We start from the raw sequence: 24,370 nt of genomic DNA, 5'->3' as shown, positions 1-24,370 counted from the left end.
AGGTGAGACTTCAGAGGCCTACACATCTGGTTCTCTCGGCTAACAGTACACACGTGGCCCACGACTGCATGCCTCTACCTCTGCTCCAGCCTTCTCCTTTGGAATGACCCAGTGCTCTCCGTAATGGCACAGGCCTACCTGCCCAAGTATAGGAGTAGGTGTGACATTCCACAGGGAAGGTCACAGAGGGTCACTGGGGAAGCAAACTGGATCCCACGGCGCGCCAGGCGCAATCCAGCAGAGCATGCTTCCAGAGGCGTTGGGTTTCCTGCACCTTGGATGCCGAAACACTCTGCCCACACATCCATGTAAAATGATGGGTTTATTCTGTCCTTTTGGCGCCTAAAGTTGCTCCCTTAGAGCCCAGTCTTGCCCACCCTGTGCTCCCTGAGTCACCCTGGTTCCTGAGGACCAGGCCTCTGGCCCTTTTCCTGCTTGTTCCTTTTCAGTTCTTAGAGTCTGGCTCCCCCAAGCCCTGGGAATGCTCACTACTGAAGGAGCAGTGCTGGAGCCTCACAACCAGAGAGGGCTGGGGCACCGGGTCAGAGATGCCAGCACAGGGTTCCAGGGCACCGGGTGACTCCTGGGCCGGGAGCAGGGATGGGTGGCTCTTGCTGCAGTGAGCTGCCACGCTGTCCGGCTTCTCAAAGCGCTTGCCACAGAACTCACAGGGGAAGCGCAGGGTAGCTGCTGTCTCCGCGTGCTTGCGCCGGTGCCAGTTCAGAGAGGCCTTCTGGCGGCAGGTGAACCCACAGATTTCACACCTGAGCCAGGGACAGCAGAGGAAACCAAGGGGCTTCAGCCATGTCGGCTTCCGCAGAGGTTCCTCTTACCCACAGCTGCCCTGGTGTTCGGCCAGCACCCACCTTGGCTCCAGCACCCCCTCCACACCCCCTCCCCATTCCCATGCCCCCACACTCACTGCAGGGGCTTCTCTCCAGTATGGATGCGCCGGTGGATGACCAGGTTGCTGCTAGTTCGGAAGGACCGGGCACAGAACTCACAGATGTAATCTCGGGTGTCTGCAGGCACAGAGGAGATGCCCTGTCACCCACCCCAGGCTGCGGCCCTCCTCAGACCGCCCCACATAGGAGTACTGCCCCCACTTTGCAAGCATGTCCCCCACTCCCAGTGCCCAGCAGGGGCCTGTGCTGTCAGCTGCCACCCCACCTGCTCCCGGCACCTGTCCTTTGCTCTCACAAGCCTGCTGTGCCTTTTCTCTCACGCCTCCACACCTCAGGGCCTCTGAGGAGGGGCTGTTCTTGCTCATCATGGAGTCCTTCAGACCTCTGCACACCCCGCAGTCAGACCCCACGTCCGCCTGCAGCCTCCAGCCCGTCCCTCCCCGGTCGCAACACACGAGCTCCAGGCTCTGTCCTTGGTCACTGCTCCTGGTATCCATTTGTTTTCAGCCTGTCCAGCACTCCTGTTCCCTGATCTTCAAAAGGACCTGGCGCCCTCCCTTCAAAGCCAGCACTCCTGGGTCATGCCCCATCAGTGCACTACTGTGAAACTAATTTCAAGCATCCCAGTTCCAGCCAGGGACTCCTACCTTGTTCTGCTACAACAATCTCGAGCTGCTGGCCCAGTGACCTGCCACCTTCCTGCTGTACTGCCTTCTGCAGCTCTGTTTCCAGGGCATCTTTGTAACCTCTGTTCACTCACACCACTGATTCGCCTGTCCCTCTCTCCCTACCTGTTCCTGCTTGTTTAAAACCGAACTCAAACACAACCCTGGCCTGCTCCAGGCCTGTGCTTGTGTGCTGAGTGGGGTCAGAAAGAACCACCCAACTTCTTCCTGTGCACAAGCACCAGGCTCAAGCCCCCCGAGCTCATGCCCCTGCATTTGCCTCGTCAGTTCACTGCCCATTCTCGAGACCAGAAGGCCGTTTTCCACACCACCTCCTCTCCCCACCAGCCTCACTTGGTTCTGACCAAGTTTTTCGAGTCCCCAAGAAGAGAGAAGTCAAGAGAGAAGCCCACATCCTCCACTCCACCTAACGCTCCAGCAACATGCTTCTGTGCCCACATATGGGAACCCTCTCTGCTCCTCTGTGGCCACCCTCCAACTGTGCCTGAGAGCCCTGCCCCACCAAACCTCTCAGTGGGTCATTCCTATCTCTGGGCCCTGGGCTCACAGCCCTCCAGCGAAGACCCGTTTCTCTGTTCATCCTCACAGCCAAACTCCGAAGAGCTGTCCAGAACTGCCTGTCTCCAGTTCCTGTGTGTTCTCTGCCTTGAGCCATGCCCTCCTTTCATCTCCCTCCTGGCGGTCACCCCCCCCCTTGTCACATGGCCTCGTGACAGCTGGTGCAGGACGGCCTACCCACATCCACACCTCATTCAGCCCCGCAGCGCCGGTTCAGCTCACCCCGCCCTCCTCCCTGGAGCACCTTCTCCACTTGGCTCCTCAGATGCCACATCCTCACCTGCCTCGCAGGCCCCTGGAGCGGCCCTCACACCCGCCCTGCTCAGGACTACTCTCCACTCCAGCTCACTCCACCCACAGCTCCCAATGCCACCCACATGCTTATGACAATTGTTTTTTTCCATTTCCCGAACTCCAGGTTCACATCTGGGATGCCTAGTTAGCATGTCACAAATAAAATGTTCCCTTCCTAAAGCCTGTTCCTCCTCATCTTCAGGAAGTCACTTCTGCCCAGCTGCTCAGGCTGGGATCCAAGGTGCCCTCCTCATTCTGGACAAGGCCAATCCATCCTTCCCACAGCAGCCCTCTGGCTCCATGCTCACACTCATAGCAGCCTCCAGCCAGTTCCACTCACTGCTCGGCACAAGCACATGCAGGCCCCGTGGCGGTGCACAGCACATCCCTGCAGTCCTGTCCCCAGGGAAGCCATGGTGCTGTAAAGTCAGGCATGTCCTGGCACCGTCCAGGACCCTGAAATGCCTGTCTCACCAGGCCAGGAGCCAGTTGTCCTGATGTAGAAGGGAGGGCTGGCCCCACCACCTGTCTGACCTTTCTCCCTTCCCTTCTAACACCAGGCCTCCTCTCCATTCCTGGAACATGTCACACAGATGCCAGCTCAGGGCCGTTCAGTGCCGACTAGTCTCCATTCCTCCATCCCCTTAGGTCTTTGCTCAGAGCACCCCCCCCTTCCACAATAGCATCCCCCGGCTCCTGCTCTCCTCCGTCCCTACCACGGTGGTCTAGGAAGGAGAACAGCTTCCCGCAAGCAGGACTCAACACACAGAGGATGCAGGACAAGTGTGTGAATGGGCGCAGTCCTGCAGGGGGAGGGGACGGGCCCCAAAGGGGAGATGGTGAGACCCACAGTGGGCAACGGGAGCCACAGGGAGGTGAGGGCCCATTCCCAGCTCTCACCACTGTGGAGCTTCATGTGCTCCTTCAGGTGTTTCTTAAAGTTGAAGGACTTCCCGCAGGCTGGCTCCGGGCAGGAGAAGGACTTCTGGTGAATATGCTGGTACTTCTTGTGGTGCTGGGGAAGGGCAGGTGGTCTCAGGGGGTCCACCAGAGCCGACCTGCTGGGCCTCAGGAGCCCCACGCCCTCCAGTCCTCCCTGTACCCTGGCCCACCCTCACCCACACATCAGCCCCCAGCCCACCCCTCTGCCCTTGGCTTCCACCACCTCCCCTTCCTGCCACAGCCCTGCTGTGCAAGGCCCAGCTCCCTGAACCAAGTACAGTTCTGGGGACATTCCCAGTTCCCTAGCCATGGGTTTGCTGTCTGCCAGGGATGGGAACATGGCTTGGGTGGGTACGTCACCCTGTCCCATCAGTACTGATGTACGACGATATCACCCAGTTGCCTCCTCCTCACATGCAGCTCACCGTGGCTACCCACTGTCTGCATTTCTTAAACTCTCACTGGAAGCAGTCCACACTCTCTCAACCTGACACACTTTCAAGGGCGGTGTATCCTTCAACCTTAACCCCTAGATATTTCTGGGAAATATTTTCTCTTTTATCTGACCTCATGTCACATCCTCGCTCATAAAACTGCACGGGCTTTCCGCGTCTCCACAACCGTACTTTCCCACTGTTGGACAGCTGCTGGAGGCTGCTGAGGTCGCCTCTATGAACAGGCTCGAGTGTGTGCAGCCGACGCTGCTGGGTGTTCTCAACCCAGACCTTCACCACCACGTGGGACTCCCCCCCTTCCTCCCCCAGATCCTGTTCACCCGCACTCGCCAGCCCAGTGTTATGAGCCTCCCTCAGCCTCAGGTCGTGACCTGGAGCACGCTGGTGAGTGTGGGGCAGGGGCCTTCCTTCTCTGGGCCGCACCCCTCCTGCGGTGAGGCTGGGGCCTGGGACGGGACCATCCGCGTCCTCCCAGTGCTAGGACCACCACGCGAGTCAGCAGGGAGAGGCAGTCTAGTGTGGCCCCAGGAACCCTGGCATGCCACACACTAGCCAAGGAGCCCTGGGCAATGCTCCACCTCTCTGCGCCCCGGGTCCCGCATGTGCACAGCAGATGGTGTCAGCACTACTCCACAGGGCTGTTGCTGAGATCAAAAGACTTGACTCATCTCAAGGTCTTAGAAGAGTTGCTTGCTCACCCCCCAAGACCCAAGGAATGCCGTGGCATTTCTGTGTAGTCCTCAGGGGCCCGTGCAGCAAGCACACTGGCAGGAGCCGTGTCGTGTAGCCTGAGACTCACTTTTGTCCTTACTGACCAGTCATTTGCCCTTGCGTACTAAGTGTCAGTGTGCTCCGTATGTCCAGCCCAACCCTCTCTTCCCAGTGCGAATCCACACACACCCCAGGCTCCTTGCCTCAGCTTCCCCTCCAGCCATGAGCCACATCGAACCCAACTGGGGCCTGTCACACCCTCACATTCAAATACTGCCTGTTGGAGAAGATCCTTCCGCAGCCAGGGAAGTCACACGGCAGCAGCTCTCTTTTGGCAGCCTTCCTGGGGGAGGAGAACAGGGAGAAGAGTGAGGACTCCCATTGGCTGCCCTCTGCCTGCTTTTCTCCCCACTCCCCACAGCCCCTGCCCCTCCCACCTAATTCTCTTGGGGCCGATCTGTGCGGTGTCCTCATCCCAGGCCGAGGCCAGAGCAGACTGGGCCTGACTCCCAGGGCTACGGGCAGCAAAGAAGGAGCAGAGGGCCTCGAGGGAGGGCCGTGTCCCAGGACGCCCTGCCCTCTGTCTCAGCCATCAGGTTACCTGGGCAGGGGCTCAATCTGCAGGGCCGTTTGAGAGGTCCCGCTGAGCTCCAGCTTTACCCCAACTTCTGCAGGCAGAGAAGCTCCAGAACCCAGTGTGGCTGCTGCTGAGGGCAGTGCAGCAAGAGCAGTAGGGGCAGTTGTGGGGACCAGGGGGCTCTCCCCCTCCTTAAGAGAATAAGGGACAGAGGACAGGGGTGGTCTGGGGACATCCAGCTCACTGCTGAAAGAAAGGAGGGCATGTTCTCCCTGGGCCCTCAGCCAGCCCCAGCCCCTAAATCACAAAGCTCCCAAACTCCCAGCTTGGAACAACCCTACCCCGACCCCAGGATATCCACTCACAGCTGCCCTCAGCCTTCGTTCTCCCCAGGGCCAAACTTCACCCCTTTCCACCCAGTTCAAAGCTTCCAGCTCCTCCTGCCTTCCTCAGAGTCCACCCTGCCTTCCCCTTGCTTCTGTGAGGCTCTAGGTCCCCTGACCAGCCACCCCACCCTCCTCGGGCTCTGCTCAGCAGCCTCCGTCAGCCCCAACTTGCTCATCTGGGGAGGAGCTGTAAGTCCAGGGGCTGGCATCACTGAGCATCTCCTCTTCGTCTTCATCTTCCTCCTCTCCTTCTCCTGGGGCCAGGAAGGTCTCCGGTGGGGGTCCCACCCCCCTGCAGGTTCAAGGAAGGCCAGCCTGAGTTCCTGTCCCCTCACCCTACCCTGTCCACCCAGGTCTATCTGCCCGCGCTCCAACCCCTGCCCTCACCTGGGCAACCGGGCCTGCTGAGTCTGCTCATCATGCTCAGATTCCACACCTGTTGGCACAGGCAGGGTCAAAGGGGAAGAAACTCCGGGCTGGAGGGATGAGGACAGATGAGCTCTAAGGTCTGCAGCAGTGGGAGAACTCTTAGGAAGAAGGGGGAGGGGGAGGGGACAGGGGCTACTGGAGTGGGAGAGGGTTTGATTTTAGAGATGAACCTTTCCCATGGTTCTAAAAGTAAGTGTGGAAAGGTTCACCGTGAGGAGTCTCCTTTCTAATACTGCCCCCCAGTCACCAGGTTCTTCCTACAGGCAACTTCATTTCCCATGTCCTTCCAGAGATATTTTCTACATTGCTAAGTACATACAAATAATTTTCTCCCCAATGGTAACATACCATACATCCTGTTCTGTATTTTGCATTTTTAGCTTAAAAATATATTTGAGACATATTTTTCTGCCAGCACAGAGCTTTTCCACTGAGAAAAGACCACTTTTAGAAAATTGCGGTTCTGAGCTACAGAGATGGGCACTCTCTCCCCACCACCCCTGCCCCCATTTATCCACAACTCTTCTTTCCCTGGCCTACCTGCAGGCTCCTGCCTGTTCCTGGCTTCTGGGCACCAGCTTCTCTGGGCAGTAGCTGGAAGCGGGGCTGGCTTGGGCTCCTCCAGAGGTGCAGGACCTGAAGAGGGGCCCCAGGAGAAGGTGTGGCCTGCTGAGCACTCCCACACAAGCCCCCCATCTCGGCCTCCAGGCCCCCGGAGCCCAGGCACCAGGCTGCATTCTCGGCTGTGTGTATGAGACAGAAGCACCAGATACTGCAGACCTTTGGGGGGTGAAGGTTCGGGACCTGGAGGGGTGAAGGGGAAAGTTAGGGTAAGCCGAGGAACCCCCTGCTGCCAGACAGCCCTGTCCCTCATCCCCAGAGCAGTCCTGGTCCCCAGTCCAGTTTACCATTCTCCAGAGCCCAGAACCCACAGGTCCTGAGATACTGCTCCCTTCCACATAGGCTGCCCCTATCAAAAGACCCTGGACTCCCCAAGTACCCCACCTCTTCCCGAACTCGCTCAGAGTTTCCTGTGCTCCACCCACGTAGGGAGGGTGTTTTGGGGTCACACTGCTCCCTATTGCCCCTCTTCCCTCTTGGGTCCTGAGCCTCCACCCCCAGGCACTACCTGCCTACCTGCACAGAGCACACAGCCTGAAGAAGTGTACCTGCCGGGGGGACAAGAGGCAGGTCAGGTCTGGGCCCTCACACATTCCAGAGCCAGCCAGAGGGGCCCGTATGTGCTGGGGACCGAGAGGAAGGGCAGGCAGGACTGGAGGAGGTCATAGTCCCAGGCTGTCCCGCTGACAGGAGCAATCTGCAGTGGGCTGGAGCAGCAGGAAGCGCCTAAGCGGGTCTGGGGTGGCGGGTAGCACCGCCGCTGTCTCCTGGGTGCCCTCCCCGAGCCCTCGTCCCGGCCCTAACCGGTCCAACAAGAACTTGGCGAGCTGCGAGTGCAGGGAGAAGCCGAGCCGCTCCTTGAGGAGGCACCACTGCTCCATGTGGCCGCCCAGGCGGATGCGGCACTTGCTGCGCCTCGCGTCCAGCTGCCGCCGCTTCTCCCGCCGCTTGCGCGACGTGTCCGCCTGGGCGGCAGCCATGGGCCCCGGGACCTGCAAGGCGGCGGAGTCACGCGAGTGGGCCGACTTGCCCTGGGGCCGGGACTGCACCCGCGGCGCGGGTCTGCCCTTCCCCCAGGAAGTGGGGCAGGACGCAGCCCTTTCCGGAGCCCTCGCTGCCTCCGGGCCCCATCGGAGGGCGCATAAGCCGCGGCGCGGGGCGGGCGTCGTGGCCTGGGGCGCAGGGGACAGGCGCGGGGCCGCCTGCGCGCGGGTCGAGGGGGCTCGGAGGAAGTGGTGCTGGACCTGCAGCAGGAACTTCCCGGGGGCGGGACGCGGGCGGCTGAGTTTCATCCCGAGCGCGAACGGGCCTCCGCGCTCGGTGGGCGGCAGGGCGTGTGCCGGGGACCGGAGGATGCCCCGCCCGGCCGCCCCGCTGAGCCCCACAGCGCGGGGACCGGCCAGCTCCAGGGCCGCCCCCAGGTCGCGCGGGGCGCCCGCCGTACCAGCCCGGCCGCGGCCTTACCTGCGCGCCCCCTCCCGCCCTCACCCGACTGCGCCTGCGCGCCCCCGCCTTGCGCGCACGCCGGGAGAGCCGCAGGAGGTCGGGCCCACTTCGCGCGCCGCCGCCGTTTCTCCTTTCCGAGGAGTCGGGCCCCTCCGTCGGTGGCGGCCGCCGGGACTGGGGCCGGCGGGGGAAGGCAGAGACCGGCGGCGCGCGCCTGCGCACTGGCCTCCCGGCGCAACGCCCGCCGGGAGCCGCGGTTCCCGTACGCAGGGCCAACGCGCGTCGCCGGACCCACGGGCGTGATGGGTGGGGGCCGCGGCTAGAGGCCCCGGCGCTCGAGGACCAGGGGCTGGGGACATGGGGATGGTCGGGTGAAGCCCCTGCAGCCTGCCCCGGGTGTCGCTCCTGGAATAGTTCCCACTTGGCTTTTCACCTCCATTCCCCCGGAGAGCTTACACGTTCTGCAGAAACCAGTGCCATCTCTAGACCCCAAGGCGCGCCAGCTGTAGCACAATCCCTCTTCGCATGAAGAGTCCTCCGAAGAGTTGCCTAGATTCGCCAGGCACCATCCCCGCTTCCCATTCTCTCTTCCTTGACTCCAGTGGAGCTGTCCTCCCCATCAGTCCATGGTAGTGGCGCTTGTCAAGGCCACTCGCCCTGGCCCTGTTGTTAGGCAGAGAGAAAGATGCGCAGGATGGAAAAAGGGTGGGGCCCACGAAGAATTCAGAGGGCCAGAAAGGACTCACGAGAGTTCATGCCGTTTTGCAATGTGAATTCAATCCACATGCTCTGAATCTGGGCTGACCTTGAGACACCCTAGCTAATGCAGGTGAGAGAGGGCAGAGACATGGGACAAGTGTTATGATCAATTTACCTAGGAAATGCTGAGATGGCAATAGCACAGTGGGAACAGGAAGAAAAGGGATGATCTGGTTAGCCTGTGCATGAGTGCAGATTAGCCTATGCTTGAGACTAAGATTACCTTATAAGAGCAGAGAGTTGTGGGGTTAGATCCTTAACATATTCTTTGGTAATCAGCCAATGATTTATCCTTAGGCATGACAAGCAGTCTTAACTGACTTGTTCCCAGTGCTTGGAGAGGAACAAAAAGATCGTCCTACAGAATTACCTAGAAGACTAGCTGTAGACAATGACATAATGTCTCTTGCTGGAGGTAGGCATTGTGAGACTGCCTGACAAGCCTACACCCCCAAACCTTTACCTTTATCCCATTCCTGAAACTCCTTAAAAACAGAATCCAGCTTGTGCGTGCATCTCTCTCTGAACTTGCCCACACTCACCTTTCTTCAAGTGTGTCACTTTCTGTTCTACTCCAGATAAGTAGGGAAGAGCTCCTGAGAGCTCTGATTTGAGCTTGCAAGTTCCCATTGCCTGGGTGACTCAGACACGACTGCAGCTGTGTGACCGTACTCCTTAGTAGCCTGCTGAAAATCTCTTTTCTTTGCCTTGGGAAGTTCTCAGAACATAATCTCACTCCATCCAGTACTCTGTGGCTCCCCCAAATCCTGGGGTGATAGGAACTCAGTTCCCACATGGTGCAGATTCAAGTGGACCCTGGATGCCAGTGACACTGGCTTTAGGAGTTGGCAAGGGATCAGCCCTATGCCAAGCAGGAGTTCAATGAGCTTCCCTTCCCTCCCTCTGTTTTACCTTCCTCTCTGCTTTATTCAAGTAAACCTGCTTTTATCTACCTTGACTCTGGCCCTCTCCTCCCTTAGAGTGCATACAAATAAAAGTTCTATTCTGCTTCACTACCATGTCTCTGCCCTTCTGTGATACCAACACCACACACATCTGCTAGTCCTGTTGGCACTGTTGGGTGGAAGGAGAGACAGAGCAACTAGGGAAGATAAGGTTTAAGGGAAGGGGGTCCCAGGCAGGGGGTCCCACTGAAGACAACAAAGGCTTTGCAGGGAAATAACTTGCCTATGGGGACCAGGCCAATGCTGTCCCAACAGGTCCAAACACAGGCTCAATCGAACAAAACTAAGAACAGCCCAAGCCATACCTCATAATCTCATTAAAATAAAATTGCTTTTTTGCTTTTCTGTGTGCATTTTGGGAAAAGACCATGCGCCCAAGAGGAATTGGTGTGTTAACTAGAGCTGTCCAGCAAATGACCTCACCCTGTCAATCAAGAGAAGTACCCCCCAGCCAGGTGGTGATGAATAGACCCTCCCTTAACAGTTCAGGGCCTTTGTGTACCATTACTCTGGCCAGCTCCTCCTTTGGAATGGATTCAAATAAAATTTCACTCTGCTTGGCTACTGTGTCTCTGTCCTTCAATTCGTTGTTGGAGGGTGGGGGACAAGAACCGGGGGGAACAAACTCAACCCGTAAAAACACTATATCCAAAAGTATGTCTTAAATCCAATCACTTCTGGCCTTCTCCACTTCTAAAACCCTTCTCCAAACCACCTATGTCAGTGTCTGTCGTTTCCGTAACAAATCGCCACTACCTTAGTGGTTGAAAACAACCAGAATTTATTCTCTCAGTCTGGAGGACAGAAGTCTTAGTAATCAAGGTGTCGGCAGGGCCGTGCTCTCCATGAGGGATCTGGGGGGAGTCCTTTCCTTGCTTCTTGTAGCTTCTAATGGTGGTCAGGGTTCCCTGACTTGTGGCTCCATCACTCCAAATGTCTCCCTGGCCACACTGCCTTTTCCTCTTTTGCCTGTGTCAAATTTCCTTCTACTGCTTATAAGAAAGGATGCTTGTGATGGCATTTGGGGCCCACGTGGATAATACAAATAATCTCCCTGTTTTGATGCCCTAAAACAATCACATCAGTGAAGTTGTTGCCAGATAAGGTTCTGGGGATTATTACATGAACACCATCAGACGCACTTTTTCAGCCTATCAGATGGCCATCCTCTTTCTTCCTGTCTGTGGCTAACTCCTCATTGATCTTACTACTTCCAGTCTTAACCTCACAGGGAGAGTAACCACAAAGAGCAAATCTCCTGCTTAAAGCCTTAGAGACCTAGTGGTCTCTAGTGCAACCTAAAACCCTTACCATGGCCTCAAGGCCCTGTGTGATCTGGCCTGGGCTTGCTTCTCTGGCCTCCTCCCCTTCCTGTCCTCACTTTGTCCAACTCTGTCCTAGTTACTCCCACCTTCTCGCTCTTTCTCAAGTGTGCCTTTATGTTGGAGGGAATTCCTTCTCTCGGGAATGCTCTCCAGTCCCCCACCCCCGGCTCTTAATGTGGTTGTTTCTTCCTATGTAAATCTCAGCTCCAAGATCACTTGTTCAGAAAGATCATCTTTGTGCTTCTCTGCCACACTGTGCCCTATTCTGTCTCTTTCACAGCACTCATCATTCTCTGAAATCATTTTAGCGACTTGCCTGCATGTTCGTTGTTGGTATATGATGGCGTTGGCTATTCTGGGCTTGTCCTCTGTGTCCTAAGCAGCCCAAATGACATGGTATGCAATCATGAGCTCCCCTTAGAGGAAGCCCCGTATGGCCTGCTCCAAGTGCCTTCTTGATTTGTGGTGCCCATGACTTGTCTGCCTAGTACAAGTTAGGAAGACCACCTACCTTGTTCCAAACACTTTACGCATTAATGAAGGTCTAACCCTTACATGAAAAGAGCAGGATTCCATGGGGGACAGACAGAAAACTCTGCCTCATGGTCCCTTAATGGTCACTTGCAAAATCCCAGCTCCTCTAACCTGTGGATGAAATCACAAGCAGGTTCCATAGTCCTAGCTATGCTTAGATAATAAAAAGCCCTTTATTCGCTTTGAGACCCAAGAATACTCCTGGTTGGACACTGTTCAAGTTAATAAAACTCCTTAACCCTCCAATAACCCTCTCCAGGGAGACCCTTCTTTCCTTTCAGCTTCTCTTCAAGAGGATGAGCAGACCCCTCAAACAGTCCCAGCCCCTCCTTCACCCTGAGGGGAGCGCTAATTCCTTCGTCAGGGAGACGAGGAGTCTCTGTGTTTGTTCTCTTCCTTCAGTGCTTCCTAGGCCCAGTCTGAGACTTGGTTCCGTTTTATCACCCGGTCAGCAAAGGCTAAGATTGAATCTCAGCTTTTTCATGGCTTTACCCCTGTTGAGTAGCACAGAGTTCACGACCTGGTGAAACTGCCTTTCCCGCCCCCGGATGTGGAGTTCTCAGGTGTCCCCCGGATGAACTGTGACTAGCTTCAGGGGTCGCTATGGAGGACGTCATATTTATCCTCATGACATTTATTATTCCTGCACTCTAGATGGCACCCTATCCCCGTTCTCTTTACCTTCCTTGGGAAAAACTCAGTCTAATAATATTGCTGAACCCTCTGAACTCTCGGTATCTTTTCTCCAAATAGGAAAACCACGTTTCACAACCCTGGATCCAGAGGGAAGAGCCAAACTGCTACAGCGTTGGAATCGGCCCCGTTCTCTGAAATCCAGAGAAGGTTCCCTTGCAGCGGAGAAGGAGCGCTCCGCGGGCGGTCAGTGTCCTGAACCTCACACCGAAGGAACCTGCCGCCCTCTTGGGCCCCAGGCATTTGTCCAGACCCTGCCCTTTTGTCTCCGCTCTCATCCGATCACCGTCGTCCATCTGTTCTCTCTAGCCAATCATCATCGCCAGAGAGCTTGTCGCCCTGACAACCAGTGGGCGGCACCTGCGTCCTTGGCCAATCACACCCGAGCGTGGCCCTTCAGAGACAGTGACGACACGGGTGGGCGGGGAGCGATCTATAAAGGACGCGAGTGACGCTAGATTCGGAGGGCTGACGGGAAGGGCGGTTACGCCGCGGTCTGGTGTTCCGGGTACTGAGACGACGGCAGCCCAGCGACGCGGAGGTCGTGCTTCACGAGGTGGAGCAGTACCTGTTCAGTCAGCTTGCGCGCGCGGGGACCCGCACCGCACTCCGGTAGCTGCGCCTCGCGGCCCGCGTGCCTCTCCCGGCGCGCGACTGCCCGGCGGCCGGCGCTGCGCTGTCCGAGGCGCGCTTCCTGCGTGGCGTCGCGGACCCGCCTGGCCGCAGAGTGCTTGCGGACAGTCGCGGCTCTGCACATGGGTTGTCTTCCTGGCTGCAGCGGAGATCGTGCATCTGGGCCCTGCGAGGGAACGAAGGTTCTCTCCAGAGCGAAGGCCGAGGCGGGAGGAGACACGGGAAAGGCAGGGAAGTCATGGGCGCACGGCAGGAGGCGGCCAGCAGACCGGGGAGGTTGGGTCTAGGCGCCGGGACCACGCCTGTCCCTTGCCCCGCGAAGACGAGCATGAAGGGAAACCTGCTGTGGCTTCCTGGGCGCCGCTGTGCCGGGTGGGCCTCACTGGACGGGGTGGGTGTGGAGAGCGGAAAGAGGTCGTGCGGCTGGAGGAAGTGCCCTGTCTGCTCCCCGCAGCCCCGCCCTCACTCGTTCCTCAGCTCGGTGTTTCTCCAGTCCTGCGTCGGGCTGCGGCGGCACCTGTGTGCGTCTCCGTGAAGAGACGAGAGGTGACGCCGGAGGCGCAGTACGAAGTGCTAAGGAAACAGTAGTGACCTGCACACCAGGGTCTCTAGGCGAACGGGATCCTGGGATGGGAGCCGCAGAGCGGGGGAAGGCCCTCTCCCCGCACAGGCCCCCAGCATGTGCTCCTGCTACATCCTGGTGAGCCGGGACTCATCTAGAATTCCCCATTGCCTTTCTCTTTCTGCTCCTCTTCCTGTGTTTATTTTCCTCTGCTCTGTGCTATCCTTTATCCTCTACATTTACTGCCTTTTTTCTGTTTTATTTTCACCTACCCTTATCCTCCTTTCTGGCCCTCGTAGCATATATCATGCCCCCTTTTTCTTTCCTTTTGTCTTCCCTTTGTTGCTTCATTCGTTTACCTTTGTTCCTCTACACCTAGAAAGTTTTGGGCCAAAAAATGGATCCAGCCAATCATCTACTGCCATTCCTCCAGCACCAGGCTTCTAATGCAAAATTTATGAGCTACCAGCATTCTGAACTACTTTCTCCTGATTATGTTCTTGTCGCATTCCCTTCCTGGTCTGGTAACTCCACTAGCCAGGCCGTATTTGGGTAGCTCCCCAAATGAACCATTTCTGCTTGTTTTCCATTACCAGGACCTCTGAATCTTGCCCTCCCCAGATTGCCCATCCAACTGGTGAGAACTGAAGCCCCCTCCACCAGTGAGAACTGAGAAACATGGGTAGAATTCCATCATTGTGAGTTTACTCTAACAGGAGCACCTAAAGCAGCTTGTGGTTGAATGTCCCATGTGGAGCCCTGAGCAGCACCTGCAGTCTGCTGGATCAGCGTTGGGCTTCATGCCTCGCCAACCTCGATGCCCTTCAGGCTTTCTCCTGCACTCATGCGCAGGCTAACCAGACCATCCCTTTTCTCCTAGGCCAAAATCCTATCAAAGATGCTAAATGGACAGGACTTAATCACAAAGCATCTCTAAGAATTCCAGGAGCTGAAAGCTTGCTGTAGCTAATGGTCCCCATCAGTGTCCCTCCCATAGGCCTATTCAGGCCTGGGAAAGGAGGAAATGAGGCAGTCTACTAATAGCCCCAGCCGCAAAATAAGGTGAGAAAAGTGTGTAGTAAGTGAAGATATGTTTTGGGAAGAACTTTTGTTGTAAGGTCTGCCTCTGGTTATGACAACCCTCCTTGTACTGTGAAGATACCCAGCACGATGCCCAACACAGATGCCTGCCCCTCAGCCCTCTCCACCAGGAAAAACCAAGTCTGGCTGCTGCATCTATTGATGACTACAAAACCCTGTATTTCAAGTTTATTAACTGAAGTCTTGGTATCCTGAAGGCAGTCATTTCCAACCAGAAAGCAGAACTGAGATCTGGGTGGACATGGAGAAGGAGATGAATCTAAAAGTTGCTTGGTAACATAATGTGGATGGTGTTCAAGGGGCACAGAAGAAAATCACTGGAGAGAAATGAAGTGACTATATTTAAAGTGATAGCAGACTTGGAGGAGAGCTCTCTCCCCTGCCACACACACCACTGCAATCCAACATGGAGAGAGGAGCAGGCATGGCAGAACACTGGAAGGCTTTGTAGAGGCTAGTGTAAACCTCTTATAACCCAAGCATCTAGACTTCAGTCTCCAGCCCCTGCTAACGTTATCCTGGAGACTAGGAGATGGCAGGTGGGATGGTGCATGTGCCCCAGGATCTCCGAGCCTGTGACGAGCTGAGGGTTTGGGCCTTGCTGAACTATCAAAGTTAAGTTTGTCTTGGAGGAGGGTAGAACTGCAGAGAAACAGCTGGGAAGTTTGAGGGAAGGGCTCTGAGGCACTAAGAAGACATGGGGAAAAAGGGTCTGGGAGCAGGAAAAAAAGCCCCTCTAAACCCAAGTCAGATGACTCCATCCAAACTCCTCTTCATTACTATCCATCCTTCATCCCACAACCCCCAACCTGCCCTTGTCTGGCACCACCTCTTCCTCTGCCTGACCCCACTTCTTGCCCCTCTTTTCCCTTCAGCCCAACTCTGTGTAACAATAAGGTAAGAAGACCCTTTAACACAAGTGCAAGGGCACTGTTATCTCGTACATGTGCAAATACTTACAGGAAGTGAAACTGAGCAAGAGGGCAGCCCAGCAGAGCTAGAGCCAGAGGCAGAGCCTGTAAGGAATTTAAATACAAAAATAAAACCAAATAAGTCAGTGTACTTTTTATTACCACCATGCCCTGTCAGTTGTAAACAGTCATATTACACGGTTGTTGCATGTAATGCATTATGGATACTTAGCGCTAATTCAAAATGCTACTATATCTTGTAATATGTTAATGAGCACACACTACTATGTCAAATTAATTTTACTATTTTGATAATTTCAACATAATTAGTTTCCTTTGTATGCCTTTGTCTTTTGTCTTACGCATTTAAAAATGCAAATGAAAAATGAGGGCATGTAATAACATGAAAAAGGGCATGTATGAAAAATAGCTAACATCACAGTTGATAGGGAAAAATTGAAAGCTTTCCCCCTGCTCACAGAGGAAGACAAATATGTCCAGTTTCACCACTGTTATTCAAGATTGTGCTAACAAGTTCTAGCCAAAGCCACCAGGCAAGAAAAAGAAACAGAAGGCATCCAAATTAGAAAGCAAGTAGAACTATCTCTAGTCATAGATGACATGATCGTCCTATATAGAAAAAGTTTCAAAGAATCCACCAAAAAAAACACAAAAACCTAGAGCTAATAAAAAAATAAAATACTTACGCATAAGTTTAACCAAGATGGTTAAAAGACGTGTACATTGAAGACTACAAAACATTGGTGAAATGAAAGACCTAAATAAATGGAAAAATATCCCATGTTCATAGACTGGAACACTTAATATTAAGAATCAACACCACCAAAATGATTTTAAATAGAGTCAGTGCAATCTTTAACAAAATTCCATGGGTTTTTTATTTTATTTTTCCAGAATTGAAAAGCTAATCTTCAAATGCATCTGGAATTGCAATTGCAAGGGCCCTCAAATATCCAAAACTTGGAGAAAAAGAACAATAGTCTCTTCAACAAATGGTAATAGAACAACTCGATATTCACATGCAAATAATGAGATTGGATCCTTACTTCATTCCACACACAAAAAAAACACAACTCAAAATGAATAAATGACCTAAATAAAAGAGCTGAAAATCATAAAACTATTGGGAAAAATTATGGGCAAATTTTCATGACCTTGGATTTGACTCTAAATCTCTTGCTTGATGGCTTTGGCTAGAACTTTTTAGCACAATACTGAATAACAGTAGTGAAAGTGGACATATTTGTTGTGTGTGACTTACCTTGCTTAGCACACATTAAGTATGTGTCCATATTGTAGCATGTATCAACACTTCATTCCATTGTATGGATATAATACAATTTGTCCATTGTTGGACACTTGGGTTACTTTAGCTATTGTGAACAGTGCTCTTATAAACATTGAGTGTACAGGTGCTTAAGTACCTGTGTTCAATTCTTTGGGGTATATACCTAGGAATGAGGAACTGACAATCTATTTTCCAAGGTGGCTGGATCATTTTATATTCCCCCCAGCAATGTATAGAGTTTCTAATTTATCCTATTTTTTTTTTTATAGCCAGTGAAGTAGTGCTTCATTGTGGTTTTGATTTGCATTTCCCTAAAGACTAACATCTTTTCATGCCCTGTTGGCTATTTGTGTATCTTCTTTGAAGAAATGTCTATACTTCTGCCCATTAAAAAAACAGAACAGAGTTGTAAGAGTTCTTTATATATTCTGGATGCTACACCTTTACTAGCTATATGACTTGCAAATATCTTCTCCCATTCTACAGGTTGTCTTTGCACTTTTTTTGTAATGTCCCTGATGCACAAAAGTGTTTTTTTTTTTTTTTGATCATGTATCTAACAGATTACTAGTTACAATGACTAATTTCTTGACTGAACTTTAGCCAGGGTCTTCTGAGTCCCCTATTCAGCTAGGCCTCGACCTTGCACTTCCATCTTTGCAGAGTTGAGTTTTAATAAGAATCCTGCTAGGTCCGTAGCAAGAGTGCCCCACCCTTGATATCTGATCACCTGCCATATTTGATCATCCCTCACTGTCCCCAAAGTGATATCTGATGATCCTCGCCTGCCTTCAGTTGAAATCCTATTAGGACAGTTTAGCAAGAATCTCCCTACTCTTGATGTCTCTTCTTAGTCATTTTCCATCGATTCCCACCCCCCACCCTTGGCTATAGCCCACCTTCCCCCCGCAAACTCTCCACTTACCCTTGCTGTATTTGGAATTGAACCCATTTCTATATAGTCTCTTACCCTATTGCAAAGTAGTTCCTGAATAAAATCTGTTTTTATCGCTTTAATTATTCTCTGGCTCTGCTTCTCTTGGACACTTGGTGTTCTTACAGTGGAATGTTTCACATTGTCTAGCAGACCCTTTAGGGATTGTCTGATTCCATGTGCACCTGTGGCTGAGTGCTATTGATGCTGGGGTTCTTATTCATGAAGCTGAAGAATGAGATTCACAAACACTCAAGGTAGGAGAGCAAGGTACAGGCTTTTATTTAGAGAGAAAGTGAAAGGACAGAGCTCCCGGTTCACGCCAGGAGGGGACAAGAAAGTCCATACTGGTGTGTTGTCTAGGGGTTTTATAGGCAGTTGAGGATATTTGGGAAAGTGAAAAAAAAACTTAGGGGTGTGGACTTGTTAAGTGGTTCCTGAATATTAGAAATTAACAACACAAGGAATTTCCTGCCTTGATTTATCTCTGGGACACCGGCGTCTTGGTCTGGGAGCACATCAAAAGGCTGCCTGCCCAGTCCCCAAGGTGGGCTGAGGTATTGTCTGTTTGCTAAAAAATCCTGCCTCTTAAACTTCCTGGGTGTTAAAATGCGATCTTATCTTTAAGATGGAATTTTTCCTGCCCTTTACCATGCCGTCTACAGCTGGGTCCACATGCTAAGTTAGTTGCTCAGTTTGCAAAATCACCTTGTCAGATCTGAAGGAGGAAAGACAGCCCTTAGGCCTGGGCCTTTTAGTATGCTTAAGTGAATCTTACACATGATTATAAATGATTAGCAGCATAATAAAACATGTACTACTATTACTTATCTGGGGAACATTACCTGATCTCACTGAGAAATGACTCTAGAGCCTAATGTTCAAGATAGAGTTTTAGTAGGGGGGCGGGGTTTCCTTGCATGTAGTTATATTGCTCTGACTGCAAATACCTTGCCTTGCTTTTTCAACTCCAAAGTAGAAAACATTACCTCAGAATCGCAGTTTAGAGCCCAGCCCAACTTACATCTGTTAGCAATCTCTTTTCAACACTTCTGTGACTGATGGGTTATTTCAAAAAAGTCTCTTCAAAATTTCGTTGTAACATTGTACAAATCTCATTAATGAATTTAATGAAATCTGGACATGTGTGCATTATGTATTTGTGTGAGTCATGTGTTTTGCTTTTTGAACAGAGCTAGAAACAGCTCCACTATGTCATTGCCCTGCTTTTGTTTTGTCCTGCCAGCCTGTGTACTTCTCTGGGCTGAAGGTCTACCACACTAGCAGTCTGCTTGTTCAGGATGGGTACTTCTGTGCTTGTACACTGCTCTATCTTCGGTGGACCCCAATAACGACTCAGTGAATGAACGAAGGAGTGAACGGAGTGGTCTAGGGCAGAGGCGCTAAAGGGCACTTGGGGTGGTTGCACTCTCTTGTTAACTACTCCCCTGAATTCTTTCTTAACTAGGCCTAACTTTTGGACTTTGGTGTTTCTCTCTGTATTATCCACGTTAAGAAAGAATCCTGCTAAATAAGTTTAGCCAGAATGCCCCATCCTTGATACCTGATCGCTGTAGATATGTAATAGGGTTCCTTATCCACCATCCCCCAGGTGAGGTCTCACCCCCCTGGCTTGCCTTCAGCAGGAATCCTATCAGGCCGGTTTGGACAAACATTCCTCCTCGACCCTTGGTATTTTCTTAGTAATTTTCCAATCACTGACCCCCCGCTCCTTTGCTATGAATTTCCCTTTTTCCTTGCATTCAGTTGAGCCTAATCTCTCTCCCCCAGAAAAAACCCCATTGCAGCGGTCCCTACACCCATCGATAGACCCCCTTGGCTAGCCTTATGTAGGTGCTCTAACAAGTGTCACGCTCCCCTTGGGAGCTGGGTCTGGCATGGACGGTAAGGCAAGAAGCTCCAGTAATACAGAAACGGCAACAGCAATCGATCGGCCGGCGTGTCCCCAGCGATAGCCCGGAGACGGGAATCCGGGTCTGGAGGCGGCGGGCGGGAGCGCGGCAGACCCGCGTGGCCCTCGGCCTTTGCTGCGGGGTTTCTGGCCTGCTGGGTGGAGCACGTGAGCAGCGTTCAGAGGTCCCAGGGTGTTTGGAGGGGCTGCCAGGTGCACTCAGGCCTCCGGGCGCTTGCTGCAGAGCCCTGGGTGGCAGGCGGCTCTCAGGCTGGTGAGCTGGGTGGCGCCTCAGGCAGCACAGGAAGCACTTGGCACACGGGCCCAGCTTTCCCTAGGTGTCAGGATGGCCGAGTGGTCTAAGGCGCCAGACTCAAGGCTCTCCCTTACCTGCGGGTGTTCTGGTCTCCAAGGAGGCGTGGGTTCGAATCCCACTTCTGACACAATTACTTTTGCTCTCCCTCCGGGACCGCAGTTGGCCCAGCGGCCACGGTCATTTTCCTGTTTTCCGGGAAGGCAGCCACAGCTGGATTCCGCCCATGTTTCCGGACCTGTGGCGGCTGAGCGCCCCCTGGGCAGAGAGCATGGTTTTTAAACACCGTAAATTCATTCAATCACATTCAGGGTTGAATTTGCATGTACACATCTTACACTGAGCTCAGCATATTCAGAAACAAGCATCACAGCATCTCCCTGGTGGTCTAGTGGTTAGGATTCGGCGCTCTCACCGCCGCGGCCCGGGTTCGATTCCCGGTCAGGGAAGTGCGGTTTTTGTTGTTTGCTTTCCTATTTTTAAGGAGCCAAAATAGTAACGTTTTCTTTTGGCAGAAAGTAAGCTGTCAAGAGGCGAACGCCGTTGCCGTTAGTGAGCTCGTGCCCTGGGGTCAGGCGTCGACCTTGTCTGAGGCAGGAAAGAGCGCTCGGAGTCGCGCCTGACCAGCCCGAGAGGCAGCAGCAGGGCTGCAGGCGGCGAGGCCCCGTCTTCCGCAGGGTCCAGGTGTTCTCCGCCCATTTCCTCCCCCGGGGCGGCCGCCCGGCCCCACGCCCTGAGCCCCGCCGCACACACTGTGCACTGGCTCTCGCTCCGGGGACGTGCCCTGCCCGTTTTCCTACTGTAATGCCTGTGAAAAAGAGTATGTGGTAAAATTGTAATACTTCCGGGCTATCTCGCCTGGCTTTAATGCATTTCCGCATGAACGGGCGTTCCTCGGGGGGCAGAGAAGGGGTTCGTCTTCTCATCAAAATGTGTTACCCGGGCTTATCCGAACCGCAGAGGCCGGGGGACGCCGGCTTATTTATGCTGGAGCAGGAGAGAGCAACGGCCCGGACCGCGGTTTGTAAGCAATACACGGGTTTCAAACTGTATTTCTCCTTTTGACTGATTTTGGTTTTAGAAGTATTTTGCCCCGGGATTTCCTTTCCCCAGAGTTACAATAGTAAAAACATTGACATAATATTTAATTCCATCTTCACATTTGTATAATATTCTGAGCCTCTGCGCCTAATCTGTATTTTCTCGAAGCATCCGCTTCTCCTTGGGCAGCTTTCCCAGGGCTGAGCCAGGATTTACTCACTCCTGCTGGAGACGACCTGGCTTCCCCAAAGGCCGCCTCTGCTTCGTCCTGGAAGCTCAGGCTGCTCGGGCCGCGCCGTTCTAGCGGGCAAACTGACTACCCTCCCTAAGCCTCCGTTTTCTCACCGGTATAAAGGCCGATTAAAGGAGGAAGAGCAAAGAGAATCAGATTCTGCATAACCTTTAGTTTCATTTTGAAATCTTCCCTCATCTTCAAAGGAATCTAAAGACATGTCAGAACAGAGGGGAAAAGAAAGAAACTGGAAAGACAAACATCTAAATGTCACTGTGATTTTCGGTAAGTGGTGAGATGATGAAAACTTTCCATTTTCTTTGTTGTACTTTCAGGCATAGACTGACTTTTCTACCATGGGCGTTTACACGTTATTAGGGGAGCTATATATAATATACTTTATTTGAAAAACTCACATCTCACACAAAAGTCAACTCAAAATGAATCATAAATTTCAGTGGAACACATAAAATCACAAACGTTTAGAAGAAAACAGAGGAGAAAAGCTTTAGGACCTGGGCTTAGTAAGGAGTTCTTAGAAATGACAACAAAAGCACGACCCATTTTCATGATTTTATATCATAATTATGCTTTTAAGAAAACATCATTAAATACCACCTCATCAAAATTAAAAACTTATTCTGCAGAGGACGCTGTTAAGAGGATGAAAAGACAAGCTATAGACAGAAAAGAAATATTTTCAAACCACGCATCTGACAAAGGACTCATCTAGGATATACAGAGAACTCTCAAAAAACTCAACAGTAAGTAAAGCCAACAACACGCTTAGAAAATGAGCCGAAGACATCGATGTTCAACACCGTTGAAGTGCAAATTAAAATCACAGTGACATCATTGCACCCTTTTCAGAATGGCTTAAATAAAAGGAGTGGTAGCCCCAAATGCTGGTGAGGATGAAGAGAAACTGCATTGCTTACTTGTTCATCACAGGTAGGAATGTAAATTGGTGCAGCCTCTCTGGAAAGAATCTGGCAATTTTTTTACAAAACTAAATATTCACTTCCATATTACCCAATAATTACATGCTTAGGCATTTACCCCAGAGAAATGAGAAATGTTCACACAGAAACCTATATGCAAGTGTTCATAGTACCTTTATTTGTAACAAGCAGCCAAAACAGGAAGCTGAAATGCCCTACAAACCATGGCACCACCATACCAGACAATACTACTCTGCCATAAAAGCAAATGAAGCATTGGTACAGGCAACAATTTGGGTAGACCTCAGGGAATTACGTGGGGTGAAAAGTCAACCTCAAACGGTCACATATTGTATGATGCCAGTTACATAACATTCTAGAAATGACAAAATTATAGTGATGGAGAACAGGTTAGTGGCTGCGAGGGCCTGGGGATGTTGGGGGATGGGAGTCAGATGGGGGTGACTGTGGAGGGGTAGCAGAGTGAGATCTTTGTGTTGATGGAATAGTTCTGTATCTTGACTGTGGTGGTGGTTTTAAGAATTTACACACGTGATAAAGTGACCTAGAATTACACACATATACTGTGACTGGCAAATTTCTGATTTTGGCATTACATTGTAATAATATGATAATTACAATATATTGTATAATACATATAATTATGTGTATAAAATGTAACCACTGGCAGAAATTGGATGAAAGGTACCATGGGACCTGTCTGTACTCTGTTTGCAACTTCTTATGAAACTAGTTATTAAAAAACTTACCTGCTCCTTACATAAGGCTGACATTAACCCCCAGCAGATGTAATCCAGGAAGAGGCCCACCTTGAAGGGCATCCCAGTGTTTTCCCTGTTTCATCCTGACAGACACCATTGTCTGCCACCTGTCACCCTTATTTGGACATATGTCATAGTCCCTGCTGACATATGAACATTTGTGTCCTCCCAAAATCCCCATGCTGAAACTCGATCCTTAATCTGATGATATTTGGAGTTGGGGGCCTTTGGGAGGTGATGAGGTCATGAGCACTGAGGCGTCCTGAATGGCATTAGTGCCCTTGTAAAAGACCCCAGATTCTTTGTCCCTGCCACCATGTGAGGGCACAGCCAGAAACTGGCAGTCTGTGAGCCAGTAAGCAGCCCCAAGTGTGCTAGATCTGTTGGCACCTTGACCTTGGACTACCCAGTCTCCAGAATTGTAAGAAACAAATGTCCTTTTCTGGGAGCCATCCAGCTTTATCATGGTATCATGCTGTTCTGTTATACCCCACAGAGTAAGACAGTCCCTAAGCTTGTCCCTGAGCACCAAGGGCAGGACTTGGGTCTGAGTCACCAGATTTCAGAGCTGCTACGAGAGTGGTTAGTCCATGTGAACTTCATGTGTGCAGTGAGGTGAGGCTGGGGGTGGGCGGGGCCTGTGGAGCTGGGCTGCAGAGACAGGGGAGCCTGGAAGGCAGCTGGGGTCTGGGTGGCCGTGTTGAGAGAGGCAAACACCACCCAGCCCGTGTGTCTCCGCACATCCCTGCTCGGAAGCCCAGAGTGCATAGCCCTGACTCCTGTGCCGGGCTGGCTCTGAGTTGTGTTTTAGTGAGGGCTGCAAAGGTGCATTGCCCTCCCACAAGCTCAGTAGCCTGTTCTGTCAGTTGACCCTGAGGGAGAGTGAATCCCAGTTTAGTTTCTCTCTGTAGCAGCCCCACACTGCTCAGACAGCAACAGGGTCTTGGTGGTAGGGGGCCCCGAGTCACCCCAGCACATCTCCCCGGGCTGAAAGCAAGCGCACCCTGTAAGGACCCCCATGTGCAGGAGGAGAGCAGGTGGGCCCAGAGCAAAGCAGACCACAGCCTTCTCACGGGACAGCCTCTTAGCCAGCGGTGCTCGGGGCCTGGCTCCCAGAGGGAGCAGCAGAGCCCCTGGGAGCATGTTGGAAATGCACATTCTCAGACCCAGTCGAGATCTACTGAATCGGGGGTTGGGGTGCAGCCCAGCCCTCTCTGTAAGCCCCCCATGATTCTGAGGCTTGTTGGAGTCTGGGGGGCCCTGCTTTCCCCCCTTCCCTATTTTTGGGGTACTTTCTGACTGATGTAACTCATCCTTCTCTTCACCACTGTCCTGTTAGTGACTGGCTGATCTATGCCCCTTCTCCCATCTCCCTACCCACTTCCCACCATGGCTGCTGGAAGGAGGAGGTGC

General features: G+C 52.4%; 1 protein-coding gene and 2 non-coding genes across 10 annotated transcripts; 2 read left to right on the top strand and 1 right to left on the bottom strand.

Annotated features, from left to right (window-relative positions):
* Positions 1-303: 303 nt before the first annotated feature.
* ZNF692 (zinc finger protein 692) lies at positions 304-8,211 on the bottom strand. 8 transcript variants are annotated; one of them, XM_036912708.2, is made up of 13 exons: positions 8,053-8,183; positions 7,369-7,556; positions 7,081-7,112; positions 6,484-6,747; positions 5,902-6,022; positions 5,687-5,806; positions 5,153-5,374; positions 4,989-5,066; positions 4,816-4,894; positions 3,344-3,458; positions 1,553-1,627; positions 923-1,022; positions 304-764 (listed from the first exon to the last, which is right to left on the bottom strand). In XM_036912708.2, exons 2-13 carry the CDS (start codon positions 7,542-7,544, stop codon positions 446-448), a joined length of 1,701 nt encoding a protein of 566 aa, XP_036768603.2. In that variant the 5' UTR covers positions 7,545-7,556; positions 8,053-8,183; the 3' UTR covers positions 304-445. The 8 variants fall into 8 exon arrangements, with proteins under 8 accessions (XP_036768603.2, XP_036768602.2, XP_057347091.1 ...); XM_036912707.2 differs by having other exon boundaries at positions 8,029-8,165; XM_057491108.1 differs by lacking the exon at positions 8,053-8,183 and having other exon boundaries at positions 6,484-6,579; positions 6,724-6,747; positions 7,369-8,022.
* Positions 8,212-19,988: 11,777 nt separating this feature from the next.
* On the top strand, positions 19,989-20,091 carry TRNAL-CAA (transfer RNA leucine (anticodon CAA)). Its single transcript has 2 exons — positions 19,989-20,026; positions 20,048-20,091. It is a non-coding gene; the product is annotated as a tRNA-Leu (tRNA).
* Positions 20,092-20,338: 247 nt separating this feature from the next.
* TRNAE-CUC (transfer RNA glutamic acid (anticodon CUC)) lies at positions 20,339-20,410 on the top strand. The gene has a single exon. It is a non-coding gene; the product is annotated as a tRNA-Glu (tRNA).
* Positions 20,411-24,370: the final 3,960 nt, after the last annotated feature.

This window comes from Manis pentadactyla, chromosome 13, assembly GCF_030020395.1.
Source record: "Manis pentadactyla isolate mManPen7 chromosome 13, mManPen7.hap1, whole genome shotgun sequence".
Classification (NCBI taxonomy): Eukaryota; Metazoa; Chordata; class Mammalia; order Pholidota; family Manidae; genus Manis; species Manis pentadactyla.
This window is presented reverse-complemented; position numbering and strand designations above follow the sequence as displayed.